Raw genomic sequence first — 23741 nt, 5'->3', positions numbered from 1 at the left:
TGTATCGTTTTAGACAAGTGGCTGCCCAGTCTCTTCATGACTATGACAACTATGATTATGGCCTGCTTAAAATGGCTGTCCAGATGCTCCTAAATCCCCATCTGGCTTCTCATCTGTAGTAATATTCAAAGGAGATGGCAGGTTGCAATATCTTATCATTCCAGATTGCACACGAGATTTTGATCAGGCCTGTTTTTGTAAAACAGATATTTAAAGAATTTAAAGATGAAAACATCAGAACACATCTTTAAAGCATTTTAGCTTTTATTCATTTTGTCTCTGGTACTTTATTCTCATTCTGAAAGTCTCTGCTTCTTTTATCCACATCTATGTTTGTGGGCGATCATCTTGCATGACCTGCTGGGCGATGGAACAATATTCGTGCTTTAGCCAAAAACAAGAGAGGGGAGGAAGTCGCTCCATTTCAAATTGAGTTACTTTCTGGACCATGTATTCTGTAAATCTACAGAATTATGATACACATGTGGAAGTTACTTAGTAGGTTTGTGGTTGCTGTGGTTTAAGACATGCTGTATTTAACAAAGCCTTGTTAAAGGCTTTCCAATTACTCAGAAGGGGCCAGGGAGGCTTATCTTTAGATCAGCCTATTTCTCTCACACTCATAGAATTTGCACACTAAAAATATTTCCTTGGAATACCCAGATTTTGGAAACTTATACAAAATAAACACTGTATACATTTTTATTACAGGAAAAGAATTTCCTTCTGTATTTTTCCATTTAACTCATGTAGCCCCTTGGAATTGTTATTATGTAACAGGAAAAAGATAGTGATGGGAGCAGTCCAGAACACAAAGAAACCATTGCTGGAAATTAACTTTCTGAAAAATAAGGAGACCAACGCAACAGCACAACTCCCTGCATTATGCTATGTAGGGAGTTAATATACTGTGAAGAAGATAGGTAGGGACATTATTATGCTTTCGAATCAATCTCTTTCCCAATTAATTGAATTCTGCTCCCTTAATAATATAGACAAGCTTAGCCAATTAAAGTCCGTATCCTGTTGTATCACAATCCGTATAGTTCTGTACCAAGGAGTGGAAGCTTTTCCAAATTGTGACATCACGGCAACAGATGGTACCACCCCCACGGTGTTCCTCTGCATGATTACGGTTCATGTCTCCAACACAGGCCCACTCCGAATCACTCTCTATTCCAACACACCACTTGGAATGGTCCGATGTGGAAAAGAAGGTGGTGGCTGGGTCCTGGAATGCCAGTTGCTTCACATTGTAAACTCTGTATTGTCCAGAGCAGTTGGATGCCAAAACACCATGAGACTTGAGCCAGAATTCAACATAGAGATCAGTAGCAAGAGCCTGGGCCAACCAGCCAGAGTACAGATCTGGGGAGATGAAATACAAGTAGTCCTTGAGTTACGAGTGTAATGAAGCCTGCCCATTACACTTGTAACTCGAAAACTTGTAGAGTGAATCTCGTACCTCAAATGAAATTACTCCCTTGCTCATTAAAATGCACACAGCTCGTTAAGCAAACATAAGTTATCTCAGAGTGGGGAAGGTCATGGAGGGCCTAGTGATGGAACAGGGCCTCCAAGGCCTCCCTGACCCATAAGATACCACATGCTTCCCCCCCCCCTTCCTGCTGCACCGGACTCACTTCGAAAAGATCGTATCCTCTCTGCTGCAGTTTTTGCTGCCGCCCAGATCTGAGGCTGGGGAACACTTCTGGATCTTGCCACAGCCCGATCCGGACTCTGGAGGCCTTTTCCAGGCCATTGCTGCCTGGATTTGAGGCCAGGGTGGGGTGCGGAAGCCCTGAGCACGTGGAAGTGTCCTCCAGCTTCGGTTCCGTTCTCTGTTGCAGAGAACAGAGGCCTAAAGTACCATGGGATCACGCGAGATCAGTAGCGTGAGATCTCGCCCCACTGACCTCGTGTGATCTTGGGGTTACTTTAGGCCTTCATTCTCTACGAACTCACTGAAGGCCTGGAGCAGCTAAGAAAGTGAAGGATCTCGATCTTTGCAGGGTGAGTATTGAAGGCCTGGTGCCTAAGGAAAACCAGGGGGCGGGGAGGGAGGGAATAACCAGGGTGAATGTTGCAGAGCCACTGCAGTCCCTCATAAGAGCTATAATATTTGTAACTTTGTGACTTGCTCATAAGCACTTGGGTGCGCTCGTCACATAACTTTAAATGAGCATTAAGTGAATGCTCGTAACTCAGAGATTACCTGTAATTGCAAATGAATTTATGAGCATAGTTTTGATATAACTCGATGGCCATATTCCCTCTCTAGTAACTCCACTGCTTTCTACACCTATCTTCCCCCATCATTACTTACCATCATCAAAGAAACGGAATTTTGCAAAGCTGACAAATTCCTTGCCCCCTTTTGATGTCAGAGTCACCGAGGAGTTCCATGGCTCCTCCTGTACATGTTTCCCCTCAGAAGCATTCAACAAGGCAGGCAGATCCCGGGCAAAGGCCCCTGGCACCTGGTAATCATAGACGTGGGGCTCCGTGAAGAGCAGCTGATTCCCTAAGGCGGAAATACAGTGTACAGTGTTAGATTTATTGGCTGGGAGCACATTATCATCCTGCCAGGAAAAAAAAAACATTTTGACACCTCAGAACAGCTAAGGATATTTCTGTACTGCTAGGATCTCCAGTCTCACAAAGGCCCATTGTTTTTTCCATTTGCCAAAGTTGACCAGCAATTCCTCCACATGGTCTACACGAGAACGCCAAAACTGGCCTAGCAACATGTTGCCACATCCGCACTCTCACCATGCTTGTTTGTTTAATGAAGCTAAAAAAAAAAAAAAAACACTATTAACTGACTGGTTTTCCAAGGCACCTTATTGACTGCTAGGAAGGGGAGAAGGCTGAAAGACAGGGACTCTTGAAAACAAACTGCAATCCAGATTTTGGGGATTTGGAGCAGCTGAATACAACTGCTAATGTTGGAAGCTAGGGATACAGCACTACCCTGTGTGGAATCTGCCTCAGTTTCTCCATAGGAATACTGTGCTTCTTGAAATGGAATCATGTTGAGAAATGGTGATGGTCTATTGCTTGTTCATATGCTATTCCTTTGTGGAGACAAGGGACAGAGTGTTCTTCATTTTTGTGGGGAGGCTTGGCTGGCATGGTTAGATGACTGAATGACATATTGACACATGCATTTCAAGGAAGCTAGTGTCAAAATGTTTGGCTGGAATTCTTCCTCATAAATTTTTGTACTCCTTGAACAATAATTTTAGAAGTTATGCTTCTTAGGAGCATGAACCTATAAATTTCTCTTTCCTCCGTTTCCATGGTAATAGCTCTGCTGTCTTGACTATCCTATCTACATCTTCATAATCCATTCATTCTCCTGCACAAGCCACAAGTTCGGGAAGATTTTTGTTTGGGAAAGACATTTTAGCACTTCCTAGCCAAATGCCCTGAAATAATCCCAAGATTTTCATTTTCATTTTCAGCATGGAGTTTTTAAATATCCTAACATTCCCCAGCCCTCACACCTACCTATGGCTTTGAACTGGCTATAGGGGTAGGTGACACATAGAAAGCTCTGTCCATAAGTCAGGGCAGTGTGGGGCCATGCATACGTCTTCTCATCCAGTCTGGAAGGAAACCAAGGTGTGCTGTGAACAAGCCAGAATCCTTGAGTTCTGTCCAGGAAGATGACCCCTGGGAGGGGAAGAGAAAAAACCAAAGCATGCAGTCAACCTCTGTCCAGCTGTCTTGAAGTTCCAGAAGTGCATCACAAAGTGGCTTGTCTGCTCCACCATAGACTAAACTGAAGAAAAGTCACAGGTCACAGCTAGTCTCTTTCTTTGAATACATTTGATGCAAGGGCACTACCTTTTGTATGACCCTTAGAACCAGAGAAATTCTCCTTTGGAGGCTCATCGTTGTACAGGACATAGGCCATCTCTTCCTCCCTCTGGAGGGAAAATAAAACACACGTAGAGCAAGATTTTTCAAAAAGAACTTGAGTAGCTTCATGAGAGATTAACAGTAAAAAGAGATTCACTTGAATGCAGACCTTTAGGTATCCATAGCAATTTTTTAAGGGGATGACATTTGGTGACATTTCAAACCTTTCTCCCCAGGGGGTATTTATGTCCATGACTTATTGTTTTACATCTTGACTAGAGGTTCTGGGATTTTTTTTTAAACTAACAAGATCCACCCATGTGAAAAAGTATGCAGCCTGACCCAGCCTCAGTAATGTGGCCTTTACCACAATTTTGCATCCAATCCCTTGGTCCTACTTGTGATGAGACAAGTAGCCATTGGTGTGATTCAAGGGAAATTCAAATAGAAACTGGGTCTTTTCAGTGAGAACCATATTACCCCATGATCACAATTTTTAATTTGGGATCATGAGAAACTGAAACTGCTCTTTCTGCAGACTCACCTGCCTGCTTGCAGCCTCCAGATACAGCTGATTCAGTGTTCTGCCCACAGCTCCCTCAGTACTGTTCATCAAGCTCCTGCCTTGCACCCAGCCCTGGGTATGTCCATCTTGATACATGTACCGCATGCCTTCTACTGGGGAGCTGTGACGGGACTTGGGCAGCTTGTAAACAATAAACCTGTAAAACAGGCCTTTAGAAATCGCAACCAGCCCGTGGATGAGAAAACTCTGTATTTAATTTCTCTGAAGTGTGCAATGTGACTTCACTGTAGGATTGAGAAAGGAAAGGAAATGAGGAGATAGAGCATATTAGGGGTGTAAACTCCTGAGGCAATCTAGGGAAGTGGAGACTCACAGGATTTCAAAGATAGCCTCACTGAGAAATAAGGTTTTTCTCAGCAGTGGCACCTACATTACAGACCAATCTTCTGCCAGAAATCCAAATGACTCAAATCACTTCTGACCTTTAGAAAAACCTTAAGAGCTAAAATGTTCAGAGGGTATTTTAAGGCAGAGGTCCCCAACCTTTTGGGCACCAAGGACCGGTTCCGTGGAGAGAGGTTTTTCCACGGACCAAAGGGTGCCTGGTTTTGTTTGCTGCCTGCAGCTTGTGAATGGGGCTTTGCTTGTTTTGGCAGCTTGGTTGCTGGCATGCTGCGGGCCGGTACTGGTCCAGGGACTGGAGATTGGGGACCCCTAATTTAAAATCAGTCATCAATAGATCCATTAGGAATTTTGTTTGTAGTAATTTATGAAAAATTTGGGTAGTTTTAAGGATTATTGTTTCTACATTATATCTGTATTTCTGTCTTAATTGTACACCACCAAGAGTCCATGTAGAGTGTGATTGTTGATAAATACAATAAATAAATGCATTTTCTGACTAAAAGGCAGCCAGGATAGAGTGTACTGCTTGCATCTCTTGCACAAGGCATTTCAAATACACTACTCATCTGTTCATGGATGGTTGCAGGGAAGGAGTTGGGGTAAACAATTGAAAAGCCTAAAAACTGCCAGGGAAACAGGAAGACCAAGGAGGGAAAGAGAGGTGGAGAATTTAGTTTACTTTTTGTAAATTCCTCTAGAGACTTTGATGAAAAGGGCAGGAATCTTTTTGAGAAAACAAAAGATAAAGCCAGGTAAAATAAACACACACCAGTCGACAGGCTTCCCAGAGTCATCATAGCAGGAAATGCTCCCATACACAACATAGGTGTGAGCCAAAGACAGTGCCAGAATGAGCAGCATCAGGATTTTGCAGAATCCCTGCAAAGAATGAACAAGCATGGCTAAAAATGAAAGTCAGGACAATTGCCACATTCCACCATTATCCTAATATACCTGTCAGTATACCCATGAAAGGTTCCCTTTTTAAAAATGTATTTAACTGAGGGAAGTTTTCTAACCAAACATTCTTTAAGTGGAGGAAAACTGGCTTATTAAATAATATATTTTCCCTTTCTAATATAACTATCTCAATAGTTGATTCTCTTAATTTTTCTTCCCAACTTATTTTCACTTCCCCATTTAGCAAATGGCGTTTATAATCCTGAAATACAAATTATTTTGTACTGCATAGTCCCTGGAGGTTTCTACTTACAACTGTGTTCAAAAGACACATTCATGCTACCATAAAGCAACCACATGTGCTGGATTTGCACAACGGAGAACTAGTTGGCTAACTCATCACTCACTGTACCATGCGAGCCCTTCCTATAGTCGATAACTGTTGCCTCTGGGGTCATGTGAAAAATGAATCTTTCATTAAAGTGCAATTATCACTTCACTGCCGCCCCCCGCCCAATAATCAGATTCAGATTAGGAGACAGCCATGGCACACAAAACTCAAAAGAGGAAAAACCGAACAGGCAACCCAGAATTGGTCTAACCCAAAAGATGTACATCTCCGTGCATCTCATCTTAGTCCAAGGAATAACGCGGAGAAATTAAATCAACCTTACCCAACCTGATGATCCTCACCTACCTTGGACTGCCACGCCCACATTCTCTGCGCAGCATAGTTATGGAAAATGGGAGTTGGAGAGCCAACGCTCCTGGAGGGCGTTAGGAAGGCTGAGTCGTAATCCTAGGCAGAGAGAGTCTGTCCTCCCAGCGTTAAAGCCGTCGGGGGCGGAAGACACCGAAAGAAATCACAGAAGAGGGAGGGAGCGAGGACGCACAAAGTGCTCGCCCGGCGCTCTGCAATAAGCGAAGGCGAGCTCGCCTCTCCGCTCGCAGACCCTTTTCTGACTCAACTCCCCGGGCGCGACGCCCACCGCCTGCCGAAGAATCTGCTCCTCCCCGCCTCGCCTGTTGTTAGGCTGACTCACTTGACCGTAAGAAGCTTTTTCCGATGCTCCGGAGGACGTACAGGACGTAGTGCAGCCACCGAAGGGGGACAACGCGGACTGGACTCTTAAACAGCTCCCTCAGCGCTGCCCCGACCGAAGGCGCCGCGCTTCTCCGCCTCGCTCCCGGTGAAAGGGAAAGAAAGAATAGCGAGCGAGCTTGGCAAAAGCTCAGCCGGCAATACTGTGCAGAAACTTTCCCATGGAGAAGAACATCATGTGCCTTGGCACCACCCTGCCCAGTTGGCGGCGGCGGCGGCGGCGGCTCTTCCAGCAAACCCCGGGTGGAAACTGAAGGCGACACCCAAGGCCGGCAGGATCCGGGCGGGGGTGGCGGGAGGCGTTTGGCGGCGCTTGCCGATGCCCAGGGGGCTGGGCTTGGGAGTAGAAGAGGGAGGGTGGTCATTTGAGTGCATCAGCCGCCTGCATTAAGTTGCAGGCTAGGTGGAAAATCATATCTACTCTGTGGTTTATTCGGAAAAGAACAGCAGGAAGGTTTGCTATAGTTGGGAAGGCTCCTTAGAACTTAGAACCCTGCGGCTTTGCTTCCCCATTAAATTCACTGCCGGGGAATCTCTTGGTGATCTTCTGATCTTCTATCCTCGGGCCATCAAGTGCTGACCCTGCTGTAATTCCCTAGAATGATGAATCAAGATCTGAGATCTTGGCAAATGTTATACCTTTTGAGATAATCCAGAGAAGAAGCACAGCAATGAATCCTGCTTTTACCTGTTGGTGGTCCTCTGTGTCCAGCTGTCCAGGTGGGGCCTGTGTTTTTATCAGTCTCATGTGGCTTGGTGTCTCCCGAAGCTGACATTCCACAGGTCCAGCGGGAGCAGCTTGTTCAGATTCAGATTCTGCATATGTTAAGTCCTTTATTTTGGTAACTTTAAAGACTTTAAAGAAGTAGGATAGAAAGAGTAGTGTGATTTCTTTCAACTTTGATGTTGGAGAGAATATTGTGGACAGCCAAGAAAATCAACAAATGGATCATTGAACAATTCAACCAAAAGTTCTCACTTGAGGCACAAATGACCATAAATTACTCTATTTCAGACAGAGTATGTGAAGACCCAACTCTCTGGAAAAGGCTTTAATGCTGGGAAAGTGGAAGGAAAGAAAAGTAAAGGACAACCAGCAACAAAGTGGATAGGTTTGGTGATAATGGCAATGAATGCATCATTGGGAAACCTAAAGGAATAGGTTAGGGATAGATTGTCAAAGAGAAAAGCTGTCTGTATGAAAGCTAGGAGTCAAAAAGTCGTGTGATGACAAGTAATCAATTTCCACACCACCTAGTGACAGTCCTAGAACAATGCCTAATTATTCAATAAGGCATATTCAGAAAGGAGAGTGACACCCCTGACACACCTTTTAAGACTGAAAACTGCTCTGAAAGAGCTTCTTTGCAAGAAGAATCGGGCTGTCAGGTAGCCTATTGAGCAAAATATTTTGGTTTGCATTTGACAGTAAATAATCAAGAAACATAACTAAGTTTACAATATTAAATGTATGGCAAGAGATTAAAAAGACTTTGAGAGGTGGTGAGATCTATATCTTGCTCAGGATCAACTGCAATCATTGAAATAAATGGATTAAGCAAAGTAAACTATGGTATTTCAAATTACTCCAAATTATAATTATAATTTCTGAGATAATTCTACACAAATGGCAAGAAACTATCAAAATTTCAATAAGTTTCTAAAGAAATTTCAATATCAAGTTATTTAGCTTATGGCCAAAACATTTGTTACATAACAAGTATCTTGATATACTGTATGCTCTTCCTTCATCTCCTCATTTTCAATGTTATCAATGAGAAAGCCAAATAATCATAATACTTGTAACTTTAAACTGTAATATTCTAGTATTGATAGAATAGCTAATTTTTCTTTCCTCTATATTAGATTTTTATCCCACTTTTATTTGTATCTTTACATATATTTATATATTTCATGCTTATAGACCACCATCTCCCTCAGTGAGGGACTCTGGGCAATGTACAGCCTATATACTCAGATGCTACCTTAACAGCTCTTAGCTCCTTGGTTAGGACTTGAACTGTTAAGTTTTTAAGTAGTCCCAGACTGTGAATTGAATTGAAGATTAAATCTTAAATAACAACAACAATATCCATCGGTGTTGACAAATTTGCCATCAGTCAATTGCAAAAGGCTGCTTTATTTGGAATAGCTTTCATCCTGTGATGATATCTGTAACACCATCAAACATCCACATCTGCCTATCCTACGTCCTTGGAAAGGATTCAATAGGTAGACAAAAATGCCAAACCCAGTCTGAATATCTGGCTGACTGCAATGAATCATAATAATAAAGTTGTGATTCCAAATTGAGAGCAGATAATTTAGTCTGGCTATTGTAAATAAAAAACAACAACCACATAAAGGAAAGTTGCACAGTAAACAACAGATATGGTTCCTATTTCAGGTAAACAGAGAAGTTTGTGGCGATTGTTATTCAATTTTATTAAAGGTCATTAATGATATGTGTGTAAGTGCCTTCAGGAAGCTAAAGGGGAAACAACCTCTTGGACTCGATGTAGAGCAGGGGTGTTGAGTGCCGCTGCAAACATGGCTGCCTGGAGTACCTGCCATGAAAGAAATGGAGAGGCAGAGCTAACAGCAGGATCAGAAACAGGACTTTGGCCAAGGCCCACAACATCCTCCAGGCAGCCTGGGGAGTTGGACGTAGGAAAGATCTGCACAAAAAGGGGAAAGAACAATATGTAAACAAAGGCACAAGAAGAGGATCAAATACAGCTGATGGTTCCTAGTGGAACAATGAAAAGGTGGATTTATTTTTTCTTCATTTTTTTTAACATTGATTTAATATTGGAATAATGCTATGAGGGAGCCATCTCTTTTTTTTAACCAATGAAATTGAAGAGTCATCACTTCTTCTAAATTATAGCCAATGGAGAGAAAAAAATGGTAAAGCTGCAATGTCTTGTTTTTTTAATCAGTTCAGTAGGAATTTTAAAAGGGGAGGGGATTACCAATCAGAATAACAGGCCACAACCAGAGCCAAAGCAGTGGGAGGAGCTGAAATCTAGAATGGGATTTCTTTATTTCCATCTGGTTTATTCATGGGAGATTAACAGCTTAAAGCTGCAATACAAAAAATGCCTAACAGTATTGGGATGGGGGGACAAAGTTTAGATTAATTAATATTCAAACACATTAAATTAAGCTGTATACATCATGTAATTCAGCTTTCAGTCTTCTACTAATCTGGTTAAAGCTCATTGTGTGAATACAGTCAATGCCCTTTCCTTTCTTTCCATCCCCCCACCTCCAACTCTTCTGCTTTTTGTCTACCTATTTTACAGTACCTGCATGTTTATTTATTTAGACTTCTTTGCCTGCCAACTTGCCAAGATGACTCTATACAGTTTACAGCTGTACAATTAAAATATTGTATAAAATGTTAAAGTGTTAATAAATCATTTCTCCAATAGTCCATCAGTCACTTACATGGATGAGCAGTATTCCTTAGAAGTAATTCTGTATAGTTCCAGATGTGGAAGTCTCTTCTGAGAGAATAGGAAAAATAAAATGTGAGTTACAAGAGTTCCACCAAGCACACTGTTAAGAATCCTATGCTCTCTTCCAAAAGCAGTCCTCAATTTATAACCATTTGTTTAACCACACTTCAAAGTTACGACTGCCACAGAAAAAGTGACACTCTGTCCTTAGAATGACAATTGTCTCCTCACTCCCACAGTTACAGAAATGCAATTTGAGCATTGGGCTACTGCTAGCATTTACATTTGTTGTAGAGTCTTGTGGTCACATGATCATGATTTGCAACTTCCCCAGCAGGCTTCTGACAAGCAGAGTCAATTGGAGAAGCTGGATTCGCTTAATGACTGCATGTTTCACTTAATGATCACGATTCAAAAACTGTTGTAAAATCAGGTACAGTCACATGGCGACTACATCGCTTGCCATCCCAATTATGGTCATAGGTTGAGGACTACCTGTAGTGGAGTGCAAAAAGGAGTATTCTTTGACAGTTTCCTTCCCCGTTAAGAAGCAAGAATAAACGGGGAAAAAGTGGCAAAGATGGAGGCCCTCCAAAGACAAGGATTTGCAGCTGTCCTGGGCTGGCTCTACAGCTGGGTGATCAAGTACAATTGCCAATCTTGTTGATACAGAATGGGACAACTCACCATGGTTAACTCGCTACAGGCCAACTCGCCATAGGACAATTCAACAATTCAATTTAATTATTTAAAATAATTAAAACAAATATTTTAATTTTTTGTCATTCACATTTCATTTTGCCCTTCTTTTTGCATCCTTTCTTTAATGATTCTGTTCCACCATTTCTTCAATATTAATGTAACTCTTGTCCCATGGTGAGTTATCCCGCAGCAAGTTGGCCATGGTGAATTGGTCATGGCAAGTTGTCCTAGACCCTCGTGGACGAGTATTAATTTGCAGCTCTGCTCCAACATACTTAAAATGATTGCAAACCCTATTTATAGAGGACATGTCAGAATTTCAGGGTTCCTGTTAATACAGATTCTTGCTTTATCCCATTGCCTCTTCACTCTTGAAATTGTGTTCAAGTGCCATCTTTTTTTCTTTAAAAAAAAGGAAGATGGCAGTGTTAGAGCCTCTTTCATAGTGACTATTCAGAGGGAAATAGCAAAGTATCTCAAGGCAGGGAACTAGTTGGAGAGGCCCTGGCCAAATCATCCAGAGTTTTGTATTTGGAAGAGGGTGGCATTAAGGACAATTGCAACCACCCAATCACATACTTCATACCATCTGGTCGCACACTTGTTCCTCCCAAAGAAAGCCTCCTGCCAAGGTCACCATTTCTCCAGAAAGTGCATCTTTCTGCAAACTAAAATAGAACACAGTAGTAAAAAGGCAGGCTATGTTTTCTGTGTGTATAACTGAAGCCTAGCAGAACAGGAGAGAATACAACTTGGACAGAATATCTTGGGACTTGCAACTCTGTAACTTATTCTTGCTTTACCCAACTTGCCTTCTGGGTCTTTTAAGCTGCAGATTAAACTAATTTTGAAGTCTCCAAAAATATCTCGTCTCTTATACATGTACGCGTGCGCGCACACGCGCACACACACACAAGCACACAATGTTTCTTGCAAATAAATGCAATTCCACTGTCAAATGTAGCAAACTCCAATAGTAATTCCAATCCAGGATGTTTTCAATGAGAACATGTGCTAAATTTTTATTTATTTCCAGCCTATGTACATTCCCAAGACCTATTTGTTGAGATACCCTCAAATGGATATTATTGCTATTCCTATTTTACAGATGAGGAACTGAGTCCAAGAAATTGTGACCATACTCCTTTTGGCCAAGATTTGGTCTAAGTCTTTGATGCTCAGCTCATTAACTGATCATCATAGCCAACTAAGAGGATTGATTAGGTCATCCTTACAGTGCTATTTCCTGTTGAACTTCCACCACATTGTCTTCCAAGAAGGTGATACTTCGGTGCAGTTCCTTCATTGATTTAGAAAGAAAATAACACTGCTTTAGTCTTTCATATTTTTCTTTATCTTAATTTTTTACACTAATTCAGTTAAGCTTCAGACTCTCCTGAAAGCCCTGAGATGGCAGGATATGGGAAGAGAGATTAATTTGAAGATCGCTAATCCTTAATAGTTTATATTGGATTGCTTTATATGCCATCTGATTCTAACTGAAGATAATCTAAACCTGAAATCAAAACTAGAAGAGGATTTTTCTAGGAATTTGGCAGACACAATTTTCATCATAATCTTCAACTTTTATCTGTTATTTCAGCACTTAGATTGCTGTGGCAATTACAGGTAATCCTAAACTTATGGTCTCAGTTGGGACCAGGATTGCTGTCATAATTGCTGTGGTCATAAAGCAAGATGTCACATCACCACAACAACATATGATAGCAATCCCAGCACTCCCCACTGAGTCATTAAACAGGAATTGCGGGTATTTAAGCAACTACCCACTCCAACTCAAGCCATTCCAGGCTTGGTCCCTCCAAGCCCTGAGCCTCTGTAAGGTAAGGAACAGGCTCCAACTCCCAACACAACTGTTCCCTCCCCCCATGTCTGTATTTTGGCCAACCTGCACTCTGCCTTCTGGGGTGGCACAAGTAGCCCCAGCATTGTGTGACTCTGGAGCTGCTAGCCCTGTCCTGGGAAGCCTCAGTTACCAGAGTCTGTCCCAGCACGCATTTGGTTGCCCAGCTGCCTGCTCTTCCAGTTCCCTGCACCAACCTTTCACTTTTTGCACCCAGCCACCACAGCTGAAGCAGAAGCACTTTGCTGCCTTTGCTATTTCCTTTTCAGACCTTTGGCCTGTTACCCCATGTGCCCCAGCTTCTCTGGTTTCCTAAACGTGGCTCCCAAGCCTGCCTTAATAGCACTAAGCCACAGCCTCTATGAAGCCCCAAGCAAGCTTTTGTTCACCCAGTTGTCTTCTCTGCCAGTTCCCCGCACCAACCATCTACCTTTTACACCCAGCCAAAGCAGAAGCGCCTATCTTTGCTGTCTTTTTTTTTTTTTTTTGTACCAAGCTTCTCCAGTGTACATTTTCTAGGTCTGTGTCTTCTTTTAGAAAGCAGTGCAGTGCCCCGTTTGTTTCAGTGCTGATTCGCTTTTACTTTGTGATTCCCTTTGATCATGCATAGATTCTGTTGGCTTCATATATGTGACATCTCTGTTGCAGGCAACAAAGCCTAAAGGGAGTCCTACCTGGCTCTTCAGAGACAGCCCCTGGATTACAGTGCTCAGTTTCTCAATATGCTGCTGTTTCTAAAATGCCAAAAATCAGAAGACTTTTATTCTATTTCTATGTAGAAAAAAAAGAGAGCTGTCAACCTTGCATACTTTGAGGGAATGAACCTGGAGGTGCTTCTATGCTAAAAACTCATAATATTAATATATAATTACTCTTCTAGAAGCTGTAGGAAGAATTGCAATTGCTTTGTAAACAGGCTTGCTGTATTATACTTATTTAATGTTAATATATTATCAAAATATTAAAATACCTAGCTAACTACTAACCAGTTTGCTAAAATATAAATGACTGAAAAATATAGGTTTTGAAATCATAGTAACATATTTATGTTCTATTATTCTTTTATCAAAGTGGTACTTTGGGAATCATAGAATCTTTGAGTTGGAAGGGACTTTAGAAACTATATAGTCTGGCCCTCTGCCCAGTACAAGTTCCTCTAGAAATGCCACTGACACTATCCAGTCTTTGCTTAACAACATCTGGTAAAAAAACCTCAACCACACCATGGTAGCTTGTTCCATACAGTGAGGAGGTTGATCAGATATTAGGCGGACAAAGGCTCTTTGTCCAGGCTTTCTTGGGTTTGAAGGAGAGTGCATAATGAAAAGTGAACAGAGGGGAGGAAGGTATTATATTTTTTCTTTCATAATTCTAGAATTCCGAATGATCTGGTAAGCCTGAATGTTGAAGATGGAGAGGAAATCAGAACATGCAGTGATAGTTTCGACTGCTTTGAATGAATTTGAGACAACTTCATAGGGCCTGGGTGGTACTAGCAATTAGTTGTAATGGCTGTATAGTGTATAAATATGGGGTGCAGTAGGCCACTTAGTACCTGTTTCTAGGGAAAAGCAGTAGAAGAAGCTATTGCATTAATATTTGGGTTCCCAGAAGCATCAGGCTGGGCTTTGTGGGAAATTAACATTATATACTATCATTGTCTCCAATTCTTATATTCAATATTTCCACAAGGCTAGTTTTATTATGAATAAATGGACCTTTTAGTCTTAGAAGCTGCTCCTAAGCAATGACATATCTCTCAAATTAAAGTAAGGATCCAGGAAGTAGCAGCTGAGAGACGATTGAACAATAGCCCTGCCTGCTGAATAACATATATAGGTTGTGAACTTTGACAAAAGTGACTATTATAAAATAGAGAGCTGAAAAATAATCAATCCCCGCCTTGACTCACATTTCTCAGCCAAAGACCCATGATTAGCTTGCTGTCAAAAACAAAGGAGCTTTGAAACCAGAAATATATTTGATTTACCTGCCTGATCCTCTCATACTTTGTCTGCCACTTAGCTTCCCATTCGAACAAGTGCCTCTGTGTTGGTGGGAAAAAATTATAATAATATAGTTGCAACAACTTGCAGTCTTCAAATGCAAAGACACAGCCACAGCTATGAGCTGTCCCCTAAGATCTTGAATATCTTAGATTATTTCTGTCCCAAAGGTGGGACACAATTGTGGAGCTCCAGTTTCAATACAGTAGTTCTCTTTTGTCTTCAACAAGTAAGTAAGCTGGTGAGAAACTATATTCTCAGAACAGCAAGAATGCGTTCAAATACTTCACACATGAAATCTTGGAGAGATTTTTTTTCTTACCGGTAGTAGCAATAATTGCCCTTCTAAACACTGCTCTTTGCAAAGCAAAAATGTTCCACCTCAACAACACACTTTAGGCCATGCCATAATGTATTCTGCCTCAGTGCTTCACCCTACTTCTTAAAGTACTGAGGTGCAAATCTCTTCTTGATTGACAGCTCATATCAAAAGAAATGCCCAGGGACTACATTCTTAGAGAGCAGCAAAACAGGGCAGCCTCTCCAGTGCATAAAAGCAGAGGCTATTCACTTTGCAGTTTTGCCTCATAGCTTCATCAGAAAGAAGTGTCCTTTTAACTTTATATATTCCTAATAGGGACATATTCCATTATGATACTTTGGGGAACAGAAGGGAACCAACTAGGGCACAAAACCTCTGCTCCATGCTCAAAAAAAGCTCATTCCTTTCTCCCCGCCCATGAGGAGACATACAGAGATCTCCTATCTCCATTCAGATTTTTCCCACTTCCTGGTAAAGAACAGAGGAGGAATTAGCAGACCTCCCATTTCCCATGCTTTTCACTGCCCAACAGCTACAGCATCTAGTTGTAGGGAATATGACAGCAGTAGAGCACTATTAGTTTAATAACCTGCTTCATATGAAAATCCTCCCACCATAAATCTTACCTTGTCTTAATAAATCTGACAGCTGTAGCATGTGGCATGAAAAACAAATACATAAGTGTATAACTCCTCCTGTCTGTACAAAGTGGATCTTTTCTTGTGAAAGAGAAGGGACAGTTACTCAAAGAATCAGAACTATATTTAGTAAATAAGTGTGTGTGTGTGCATGCGCGCGCATGGGCTTGTGTGTGCATAAAATAAGTACACAAGATAACAAATCAATGCTTAGGATTTCTATTACTCTACTACCAAATTCTGTGATCATTTTACATTAGTTGTATTGATTTCCTAGTCTAGTAGGTCTATATAACAAATATATAAGGTATGGGAAAGTTACCTTCAGTTCATTGCCTTCTGATCTAAGTTCCTTCTGAACATCTTTGTTGTACTGCTCATCCAGCTGTTGCTTGAAGACCTGTATGTTATGATTGCAAAAAGAATCCAAAGTTTTCATAGCTGGGAAGAAGGCAGTGCTGTTATATGGGCTCACAGATAGATGGTTAGGAAGCAGGATAGTGGTTTCTTATTTGATCTTGCACACTTTTCCACATCATCTGCCCTCTCAGAGATGAGCCAAGAACAGATTCTCCTAAACCAGGGGTCTTTGAACTTGGTCCTTTTATGGCATGCGGGCTGAGGAATTCTGGGAGTTGAAGTCCACAAGTCATAAAAAGGCCAAGTTTGAAGATCCTGTCCTAGACTAACATGTCTTTTGTATCTGCTGAGGCTCTCACATTCTGAAAAATTAGCAAATGTAGTATCTTGTATCAAAGACAATTCTTAGTTCAGATGCCTGCTCCCCCATTTGTTTCAGAAAAGGGTCCCTCTAAACCAGAGCTGGCCAATCTGTGTCCAACTTAATATGGTTTGGGAGAATGAGAATAGCAGCGGAAGGAAAGAGATTTTCTAGATTTCTGAAATCAGCAAAGATCCTGAATCCTACGTAAGATAGGAAATTTAACCATATCTTTATAAATCTACCCTCTGTAGCTGATTATTTAGTCAGATTACTGCATTAGTTTTTTTGGTCTGAATTTTCAGACTCATTTGAATTAAATTTGAAGCAAGATTAGATTTATGGTGTCATACAGTTCCTATATGTGCAATCTCCATTATGTAATCACATCTTTGACCTGTGAAGAATTATGAAATGATGCTAGATAAGCAGCATATATCCAAAGATGTTTGGCTAAGTACAGTTCTGATATATTATCATGAGTTGGTATCTTTCTATTGACTTATTGAGTCTTGCTACATGCTGGAAATTGCCATCCAAGTAAATATTATTCCAAATTCAGAGTTTGCATTGCTGACTTATTCTCACCATTCTCACCAGGTTATAATTGGTTTCTTATTTAGCAGCTGGTGTTTTGCATTGATTTCTAAGGTTCTACCCATTCCCCCCTTCCCACCAAAAGGGGAAGCACTTCATTTATTTTTCCTGGCTTCCCATCCCTGCTTTTCCACCATTTCTATATATACCGTACTATCACTGCTACGTGGCAGCAACTAATCAAATTTAGCAGATCTTCAAATGTCATGCAGGGACAAATCTAGTTAATAATTGGATGGGAGACTAAGACTCTGAGTTGGGAAATTGGGAATCTTTTTTTTTTGAAGGAGGCAATAAGAAACCACTTCCATGAAACTGCTACAAAAGTTACATGGGTTTATCCCATAGGGTCACCAGGAGTCAAGTGGCAGGTACAATGCCCAATTTCCATTTCAGGTTGCAAATTAAGTGCTGCATATTCAAATATTGGTTAATGGAATTTGGCATATCTATGACATCAATTTATTTCATTTAGTATGGCACTGGTTTTTTTGCAAGTTTATGTTTTAAGACTTATTGTACTTGGAGCACAAAGTGATAACCTTAAGCCAAAGTTAATCACTTTATTTTATAGTCAATTGAAGTTAAGAATAAGAGCAGCAATCTTCTTGAACTCTGCCCTATCTCAAGTACTCACCTTTTTTTCCAGTTCTTTAACTATCTCAGCCATTTTCTGATTTTCCTTTTCCTGCAATTTAGCAAACAAATGGAACAGTCTAAGCCCTGCTCTCAGATTTTTTTGAACAATTTTAGTGTTGTATTGTTTTTCTTATCAGCACTATTAACATTTAGAAATTATACTGTGTAGCACCTTAGAATATTCAGCATGCTTTATGCAATTTGTGTAAAGCCAGTATTGTTATCTTGAAGACATGGGGACTACAGCTAAGATTGCTATTAATGAATTCAAACTTTTATTAAACTTAGCACTATTTTCTTGATCTGAATGGCCTTAATCTGAAATTCTCCAAAAAGGTAGAGTTTTTAAAAGAATCCAATCCCTATTGCATTTCGCACAGCAAACATACCAAAGGCAAGTTTCGGATTCTCATCAGCAGGCAAGTTTCAGATTCTCATCAGCAAGATGGCATGGCCAATGAGAAAGGAGTATCAAAACTCTTGTCCAAAATGTTTAGAAAGCACCAGAATGCCTATTTTTAAAGACACTTTTTATTTCTTCAAAATGTTACATATCAGATAGGATAATGAAAAACCACATACTGGAATGGATATTTCTCTAGACGTAATCAATTTATTCCAAGGTATTTAAAAAACGTTGTTTTAGAATGCCTAAATTTGAAGGAGAAAATGTATTATTGGTCATCAGAAATGAAGACTAAAAACAGAACATTGAAACAGCAATTACAAAAATTACAAACAAACAAACAACCTTTATTGGTTCCTGTTAATCTACAGAGCCATTCTAACACCAACTTCTTTCTCCCAGATTACAAATTGGCCAAAGTTTCTAGAACACCATGTCACATAACCAATTCTCTTATCTCCACCCTGAGGCATAAACACAATAGTATAAGGAAGGAAGGAGGGGAAGCTGAGGACCATGGGGAGAGAATGCAGAGCTCTTAAATTGGTCCCCTGAGGGGCTCACTTGTTTGTGGATATGCAGCTGGCGTTGACGACTTCGGTTCTGATACTCCTGCAGAACTTCCTGGATTTCTTCCAGCTCCTCTTGCAATGCTCGAGTTTTCTTCTCCAGGGACTTAAAACTGCAAAGGAGAAAAGGGAAGGTATCCTCACCATCTCCTATGCCAAAATTTAATCCCAGAAGCACCCTACACTTGCCAGCACACTGAGCTGAGCCTTCCTACTTCCTATCAGCTAACCTTTGCAAATCCTTGCAGTATTCTTTGGTTAAATCACCATGAAGAAAAACCTCTACAAAAATGGCTTTAAATTTAGCCATAACAGAATAACAGAGTTGGAAGGGACCTTGGAGAACTTCTAATCTAGTCCAACCCCCTGCCCAAGCATGAAACCCTATACTATTCCAGATAAGTGGCTGTCCAGTCTCTTTTTGAAAGCTTCAAGTGATGGAGCACCTACAACTTCTGAAGGCAATTGTTCTGTTAGGAAATTTCTCCTTAGTTCTAGATGGCTTCTCTCCTTGATTAGTTTCCATCCATTGCTTTTTGTCTTGCCTTCTGGTGCTTTGGAAAATGGATTGAACCTCTCTTCTTTGTGGCAGCCCCTCAAGTATTGGAACACTGCTATCATGTCACCCCTAGTTTTTCTTTTCACTAGACTAGACAAATCCAGTTCCTACAACCATTCTTCAAATGTTTTAACCTCCATCCCCTAATCATCTTTGTCCCTCTTTTCTATACTCTTTCCAGAATCTTTACATCTTTTTTATAATGTGGTGAGCAAAACTGGATGCAGTATTCTAAGTGTGGTCTTACTAAGATTTTATAAAGCAGAACTAATATTTCACATGATCTTGATTCTATCCCTGTTAATACAACCTAGAATTGTGTTGGCTTTTTTGACTGTTGCCACACACTGCTAGCTCATATTTAAGTGATTGTCTACTAGGGTTCCAAGATCCTTCTCACAGTTGTACCTGTACCTATACCTGTACAATTGATTTTTCTTTCCTAAGTGTAAAACCTTACTTTTCTCTACATTGAACAAATTTCAATGTATTTCTGGTTTTTGACCAAATAGAAAAATGGGAGGCTGAATTCTGAATAAATAATTTTCATGGGACCCCATTTTCTCTCCAGCTTTTTGAGGGATCAGCAACTGTCAGGAAAAATTGGGAAGAATCCCCATGACAGCCTCTCACCTCTTAGTCTGCAGCAAGGCACAAAGCTGGGACTGATGTCTTAACAGTGCTTCATATTCCTTCTGCCAGACTTCACCGTGAGCAAGTTCTTCATGGATCCATTCCTGTAGCCAAGCATTCTCATCTTCAAAGTTCCTGAGTTTGTAGGGGAGAAAATTGATGAGGAGTGAATTTGAGGCATTCTGGTAAATCAGAGAGGTTGCAGAAGTGATACTTCCTGTCCAACTGATAAGTGTGAAAAGCAAGAACTAGATGTTCCTCCAAAATTGATGAAAAAACAAGAAGAAAATAAGAATTGCTGCCAAGAGGCCTCCAGCAATATTAAAGGAGCTGTAGGAATGTCTGGCAAGTAGTAGTTATGTACTATACAGGACAACAGTCTCCCATATTCTTCATATGTCTGGGCTATAGGGTAGGTAGGGTGACAAGATGGAAATCTTTTCTTACAAAGAAAGACATCCAAACCTGGCTCCATTTTGTAAAATCTATATCAAGTCTGACAAAAGCATGTGGGAAAATGTGTTATAGTCTGAGGAGAGCAAGGTTGAATTTTTTTGGCCATAACCTCAAAAAGTATGTTTGGTGCAACAGCATGCATCACCAAAAGTACACCATACTCACAGTGAAGCATGGTAGCACCATTATGCTTTGGGGCTTTTCTTCAGCTGGAACTGGGGCTTTAGTCAAGGTGGAAGGAATTATGAATATGCCAAATATCAATTTTGGCACAAAACTTTCAGGCCTCTATTAAAATGCTGAAGATGAAGAATTTCACCTTTCAATATGAAAGCATGCCTCCAAATCAATAAAAGCATGGCTTTACCAGAAGCTGATCAAAGTTTTGGAATGGCCCAGCTAAAGCTTAGACCTGAATCCAATTGAACATCTATGGGATGACCTGAAGAGGGCTGTGCACAGATGACCTCACAATCAGACAGATTTGTAGTACTTTTGCAAGGAAGAGGGGCAAAGATTCCCAAGGCAAGATGTGCCAGGCTGATAGGCTCCTACTCCAAAAGACTGGATACTGTCATAAAATCAAAAGGTGTTTCAATAAAGTATTATTTAAAGTTTGCATTATTGTAAGTTTTTTATTTTTATTTCCACCCCCCTAAATGTCTTGGACATTTTTTGTACTCTTCTCCTGACTAATGCATTCCAGCAACGAGATCCCTTTAATGCTTTGTAAACATAGCAGATCATGACTTTTGCTGTAAGAGGCAACTGAGTAACTGTATAGGGCTTGATCAGTCACTTTAATGGATGGCAGGTGTGCACTGACTACTATTTAACATCAGTTTGAATGTGATTCACATTCATATTTATAAGAGGGTGTGCACACTTGTGCAACCATGTTATTGTAAGATTCCCCCCCCCCATTTTAATTGAATTGTACAATTTACAGTATATGTTAAAAGAGGGAAAAAATTCTGAAGTGATTTATCTTGGTTTGATTTTTACATCTCAAAAAACTTGCATTTCAACAGAGGTATGTACTTTTTATATCCAGAGTTCTTCCTAAAGCTGGATTTGTTTCTTCTTTTCTTATACACTATGGGAATATTCCTTCTCATACTCATTTAAAATTATCGCCAATCTTTTCTGTGGCTGAAAATTCAAGGTTCTGTGTTTATCTAAGCGTTTATCTGTATATAAATTGGTAAATACATCCTGTCTGCTCATTCAGGGAAACAGCTGATTATATAATGTGAATCAAATCTCCCTTCCCATATTTCTAACATGATGTATAGTGGGAGAAAAGCTTCTTTGGCTAAATAGGGACTAAGTGGAAACAAAGAGATTGTTTTATTGCTATTTGTCCAGGAGCTGAAGGCAGTATACATAGGACATCTCCCATTTTGTCATGAGTAAAGTGAGTTGAAAGTACTGTTGGCTTATTTGGTCAGCCAACTCCATGGCTGAATGGGAACCCAAACCTGAACCTGGATCTCTCTAATCCCAGTCTAGAATGGTATCCATCAAACAAAACTGGGTCTAGGCCCTTCTATCTCTATGAAAAGCCCCAAATGGTTCCACTACTGGTGATGGTATTGCTATTCCTGTAAGAGACAAGTGTAAATATTGTATCTAGTTTTACCTTCATTACCTCCTATTCAGTATGCTAAAGATGTCTGTTTTCTGTAACATATTTCCCATGGCCTGACAGATCCCATTTCACAATTAGCTCTTTTTCATAATCAGGCTGCAAAGAAAAGCTGTTAAAACACACCCAGGACTTCTTTGCTTGAGTTTGCTGCTTTGACTCAGTGCCATATTCATGTCCACAATTCCTTAGTTGGGCAATTTCTTAAAGAAAATTAATACATTTGCAAGCATGAACTGGCGACCCTGAAAAAGAAAATATCAAGCTATTCACGCATTTATAAATATTGAACCACTTTATCAGATGACACCCCAAAATTGCTGTTTCTGTGATCCAGTGCATACATAAAAACATGTTACAAAAATAACATTTGGAAGAATTGGCTTGATATATGTCATATTTTTGTATGGCCAATTTACATGTTTGTGTGTGTGTGTGTGAAACTGATACCTGCCACTCAGGGACAGATTCATCAGGACATCAGTTAGTGACCACCAAGCCAATTAAATAGACCTTCTAAGAGTAGCTCCCTAAGCCAGTTGCCATCACATAGGAACATGTTGCTCGGCAACCAACTGCCAACCATTACCATTCTACCTTCCAAATGCATCTCAAACATAGGGCTAGTTCCTCACATGCTGTAATCCCAGAACCTGGGATTGTCCTGGCAATAGCTTTTTCATTGGCTCCTTGGAAAATTGCCTCCGTCTCACATCCAGCAGACCACGAGTGACACAATTTTAGATAATTTTTATTGCCTCAGTGAACTTTCCCCTTTTAGCCCAGCACTCTAAGGCAGGCAAAATCTCTTAGGCTTTTTCACCTATTATCTTGGGGAGACATCTGGAAACTGCAGCAACAACTTTGTGGCATTTCTTCCAGAACTGTAGGATAAGCAATTTCATATTGAAGTGAGCCCCAATGACATGCCAAGGGACTCTAGGAATTTATCTCCACCCCATCCAAAAACCCGGGGCCCACGTGTGTTAACACCACCAGACTTCTCTTTAAGGAGAAAGATACAGATTGGTTGAGCTCCCTCATGGTAGCCTGCATTCTCCCATTGCAAAAACAAATCCAGAGAGAAAAGAAGTGGCAGACTGCTTGCTAAAATGTCTGTTCTCCTATCTCACTGACCAGGGGTATCCTTTCTTGGGTCTTTCCAGGAGCGAGAATATTAATGCTCATAACCACTGAGGAGGGGAAGAAAGGCAAGACCAGCCAGTATTTGGAGGTGCCCAAAAGTAATCTTTCGGTGATTATTCTGTTGTTGAGGAAAAGCTGAAATATTGGCTCAGCTGCAGCTTCTTCAAAATCATAGGAAAACCTATTTCCTCAAAAAAAAAAAAAAAAAAGGCTGCAGCTTTTCTTTGATACAAAGAATAAGACCTGTGGCAGCTCAGAACAGCCAGTAATTTTTGTTTCTTCTCAAAATTCCAGGTTTACGGATGATTGTTAGTTATCTTGGAGCTACATCTAAGCACTCAGATAACAGCTGAGACCTTTCCCAAATGTCTCTTGCTTCTCATACTGTATCAGCTGAATAGGAAGAGCAACTATACATTGCTGGATTCACGTAATACAACAGGCAATCATTTATTATGCATGGTTTATTGAATAAACTATACATAATATACCAAGCCATGACCATGGAAGTCATACCTACTGGGTTGTATAATATTATGCCAGAAATATGCAATTCATATTTTGACTTAGC

General features: G+C 40.6%; 2 protein-coding genes across 11 annotated transcripts; both read right to left on the bottom strand.

Annotated features, from left to right (window-relative positions):
* Window positions 1-246: 246 nt before the first annotated feature.
* DNASE2 (deoxyribonuclease 2, lysosomal) lies at window positions 247-8808 on the bottom strand. Of its 3 annotated transcripts, none has more exons than XM_039349571.1 (7): window positions 6392-8808; window positions 5568-5677; window positions 4412-4589; window positions 3853-3934; window positions 3514-3678; window positions 2327-2524; window positions 247-1368 (listed from the first exon to the last, which is right to left on the bottom strand). In XM_039349571.1, the coding sequence occupies exons 2-7, from the start codon at window positions 5657-5659 to the stop codon at window positions 1010-1012; spliced, it is 1074 nt and encodes a 357-aa protein (XP_039205505.1). In that variant the 5' UTR covers window positions 5660-5677; window positions 6392-8808; the 3' UTR covers window positions 247-1009. The 3 variants fall into 3 exon arrangements, with proteins under 3 accessions (XP_039205505.1, XP_039205503.1, XP_039205504.1); XM_039349569.1 differs by having other exon boundaries at window positions 6396-8807; XM_039349570.1 differs by having other exon boundaries at window positions 6742-8805.
* A 176-nt stretch (window positions 8809-8984) lies between these two features.
* LOC120310784 (centromere-associated protein E-like) lies at window positions 8985-23652 on the bottom strand. Of its 8 annotated transcripts, none has more exons than XM_039349561.1 (12): window positions 22475-23652; window positions 22151-22269; window positions 19921-20055; window positions 18724-18841; window positions 17752-17802; window positions 16119-16196; window positions 14821-14877; window positions 13505-13564; window positions 12202-12266; window positions 11553-11634; window positions 10254-10312; window positions 8985-9478 (listed from the first exon to the last, which is right to left on the bottom strand). In XM_039349561.1, the coding sequence occupies exons 2-12, from the start codon at window positions 22198-22200 to the stop codon at window positions 9289-9291; spliced, it is 945 nt and encodes a 314-aa protein (XP_039205495.1). In that variant the 5' UTR covers window positions 22201-22269; window positions 22475-23652; the 3' UTR covers window positions 8985-9288. The 8 variants fall into 8 exon arrangements, with proteins under 8 accessions (XP_039205495.1, XP_039205496.1, XP_039205494.1 ...); XM_039349562.1 differs by having other exon boundaries at window positions 22660-23652; XM_039349560.1 differs by having other exon boundaries at window positions 22151-23652.
* Between the last annotated feature and the right edge of the window lie 89 nt (window positions 23653-23741).

This window comes from Crotalus tigris, unplaced genomic scaffold, assembly GCF_016545835.1.
Source record: "Crotalus tigris isolate CLP2741 ecotype Arizona unplaced genomic scaffold, ASM1654583v1 scf7180000018298.210817, whole genome shotgun sequence".
Classification (NCBI taxonomy): domain Eukaryota; kingdom Metazoa; phylum Chordata; class Lepidosauria; order Squamata; family Viperidae; genus Crotalus; species Crotalus tigris.
Note: the sequence above shows the minus strand (reverse complement) of the source record. Positions and strands in the feature narration are given on the sequence as shown.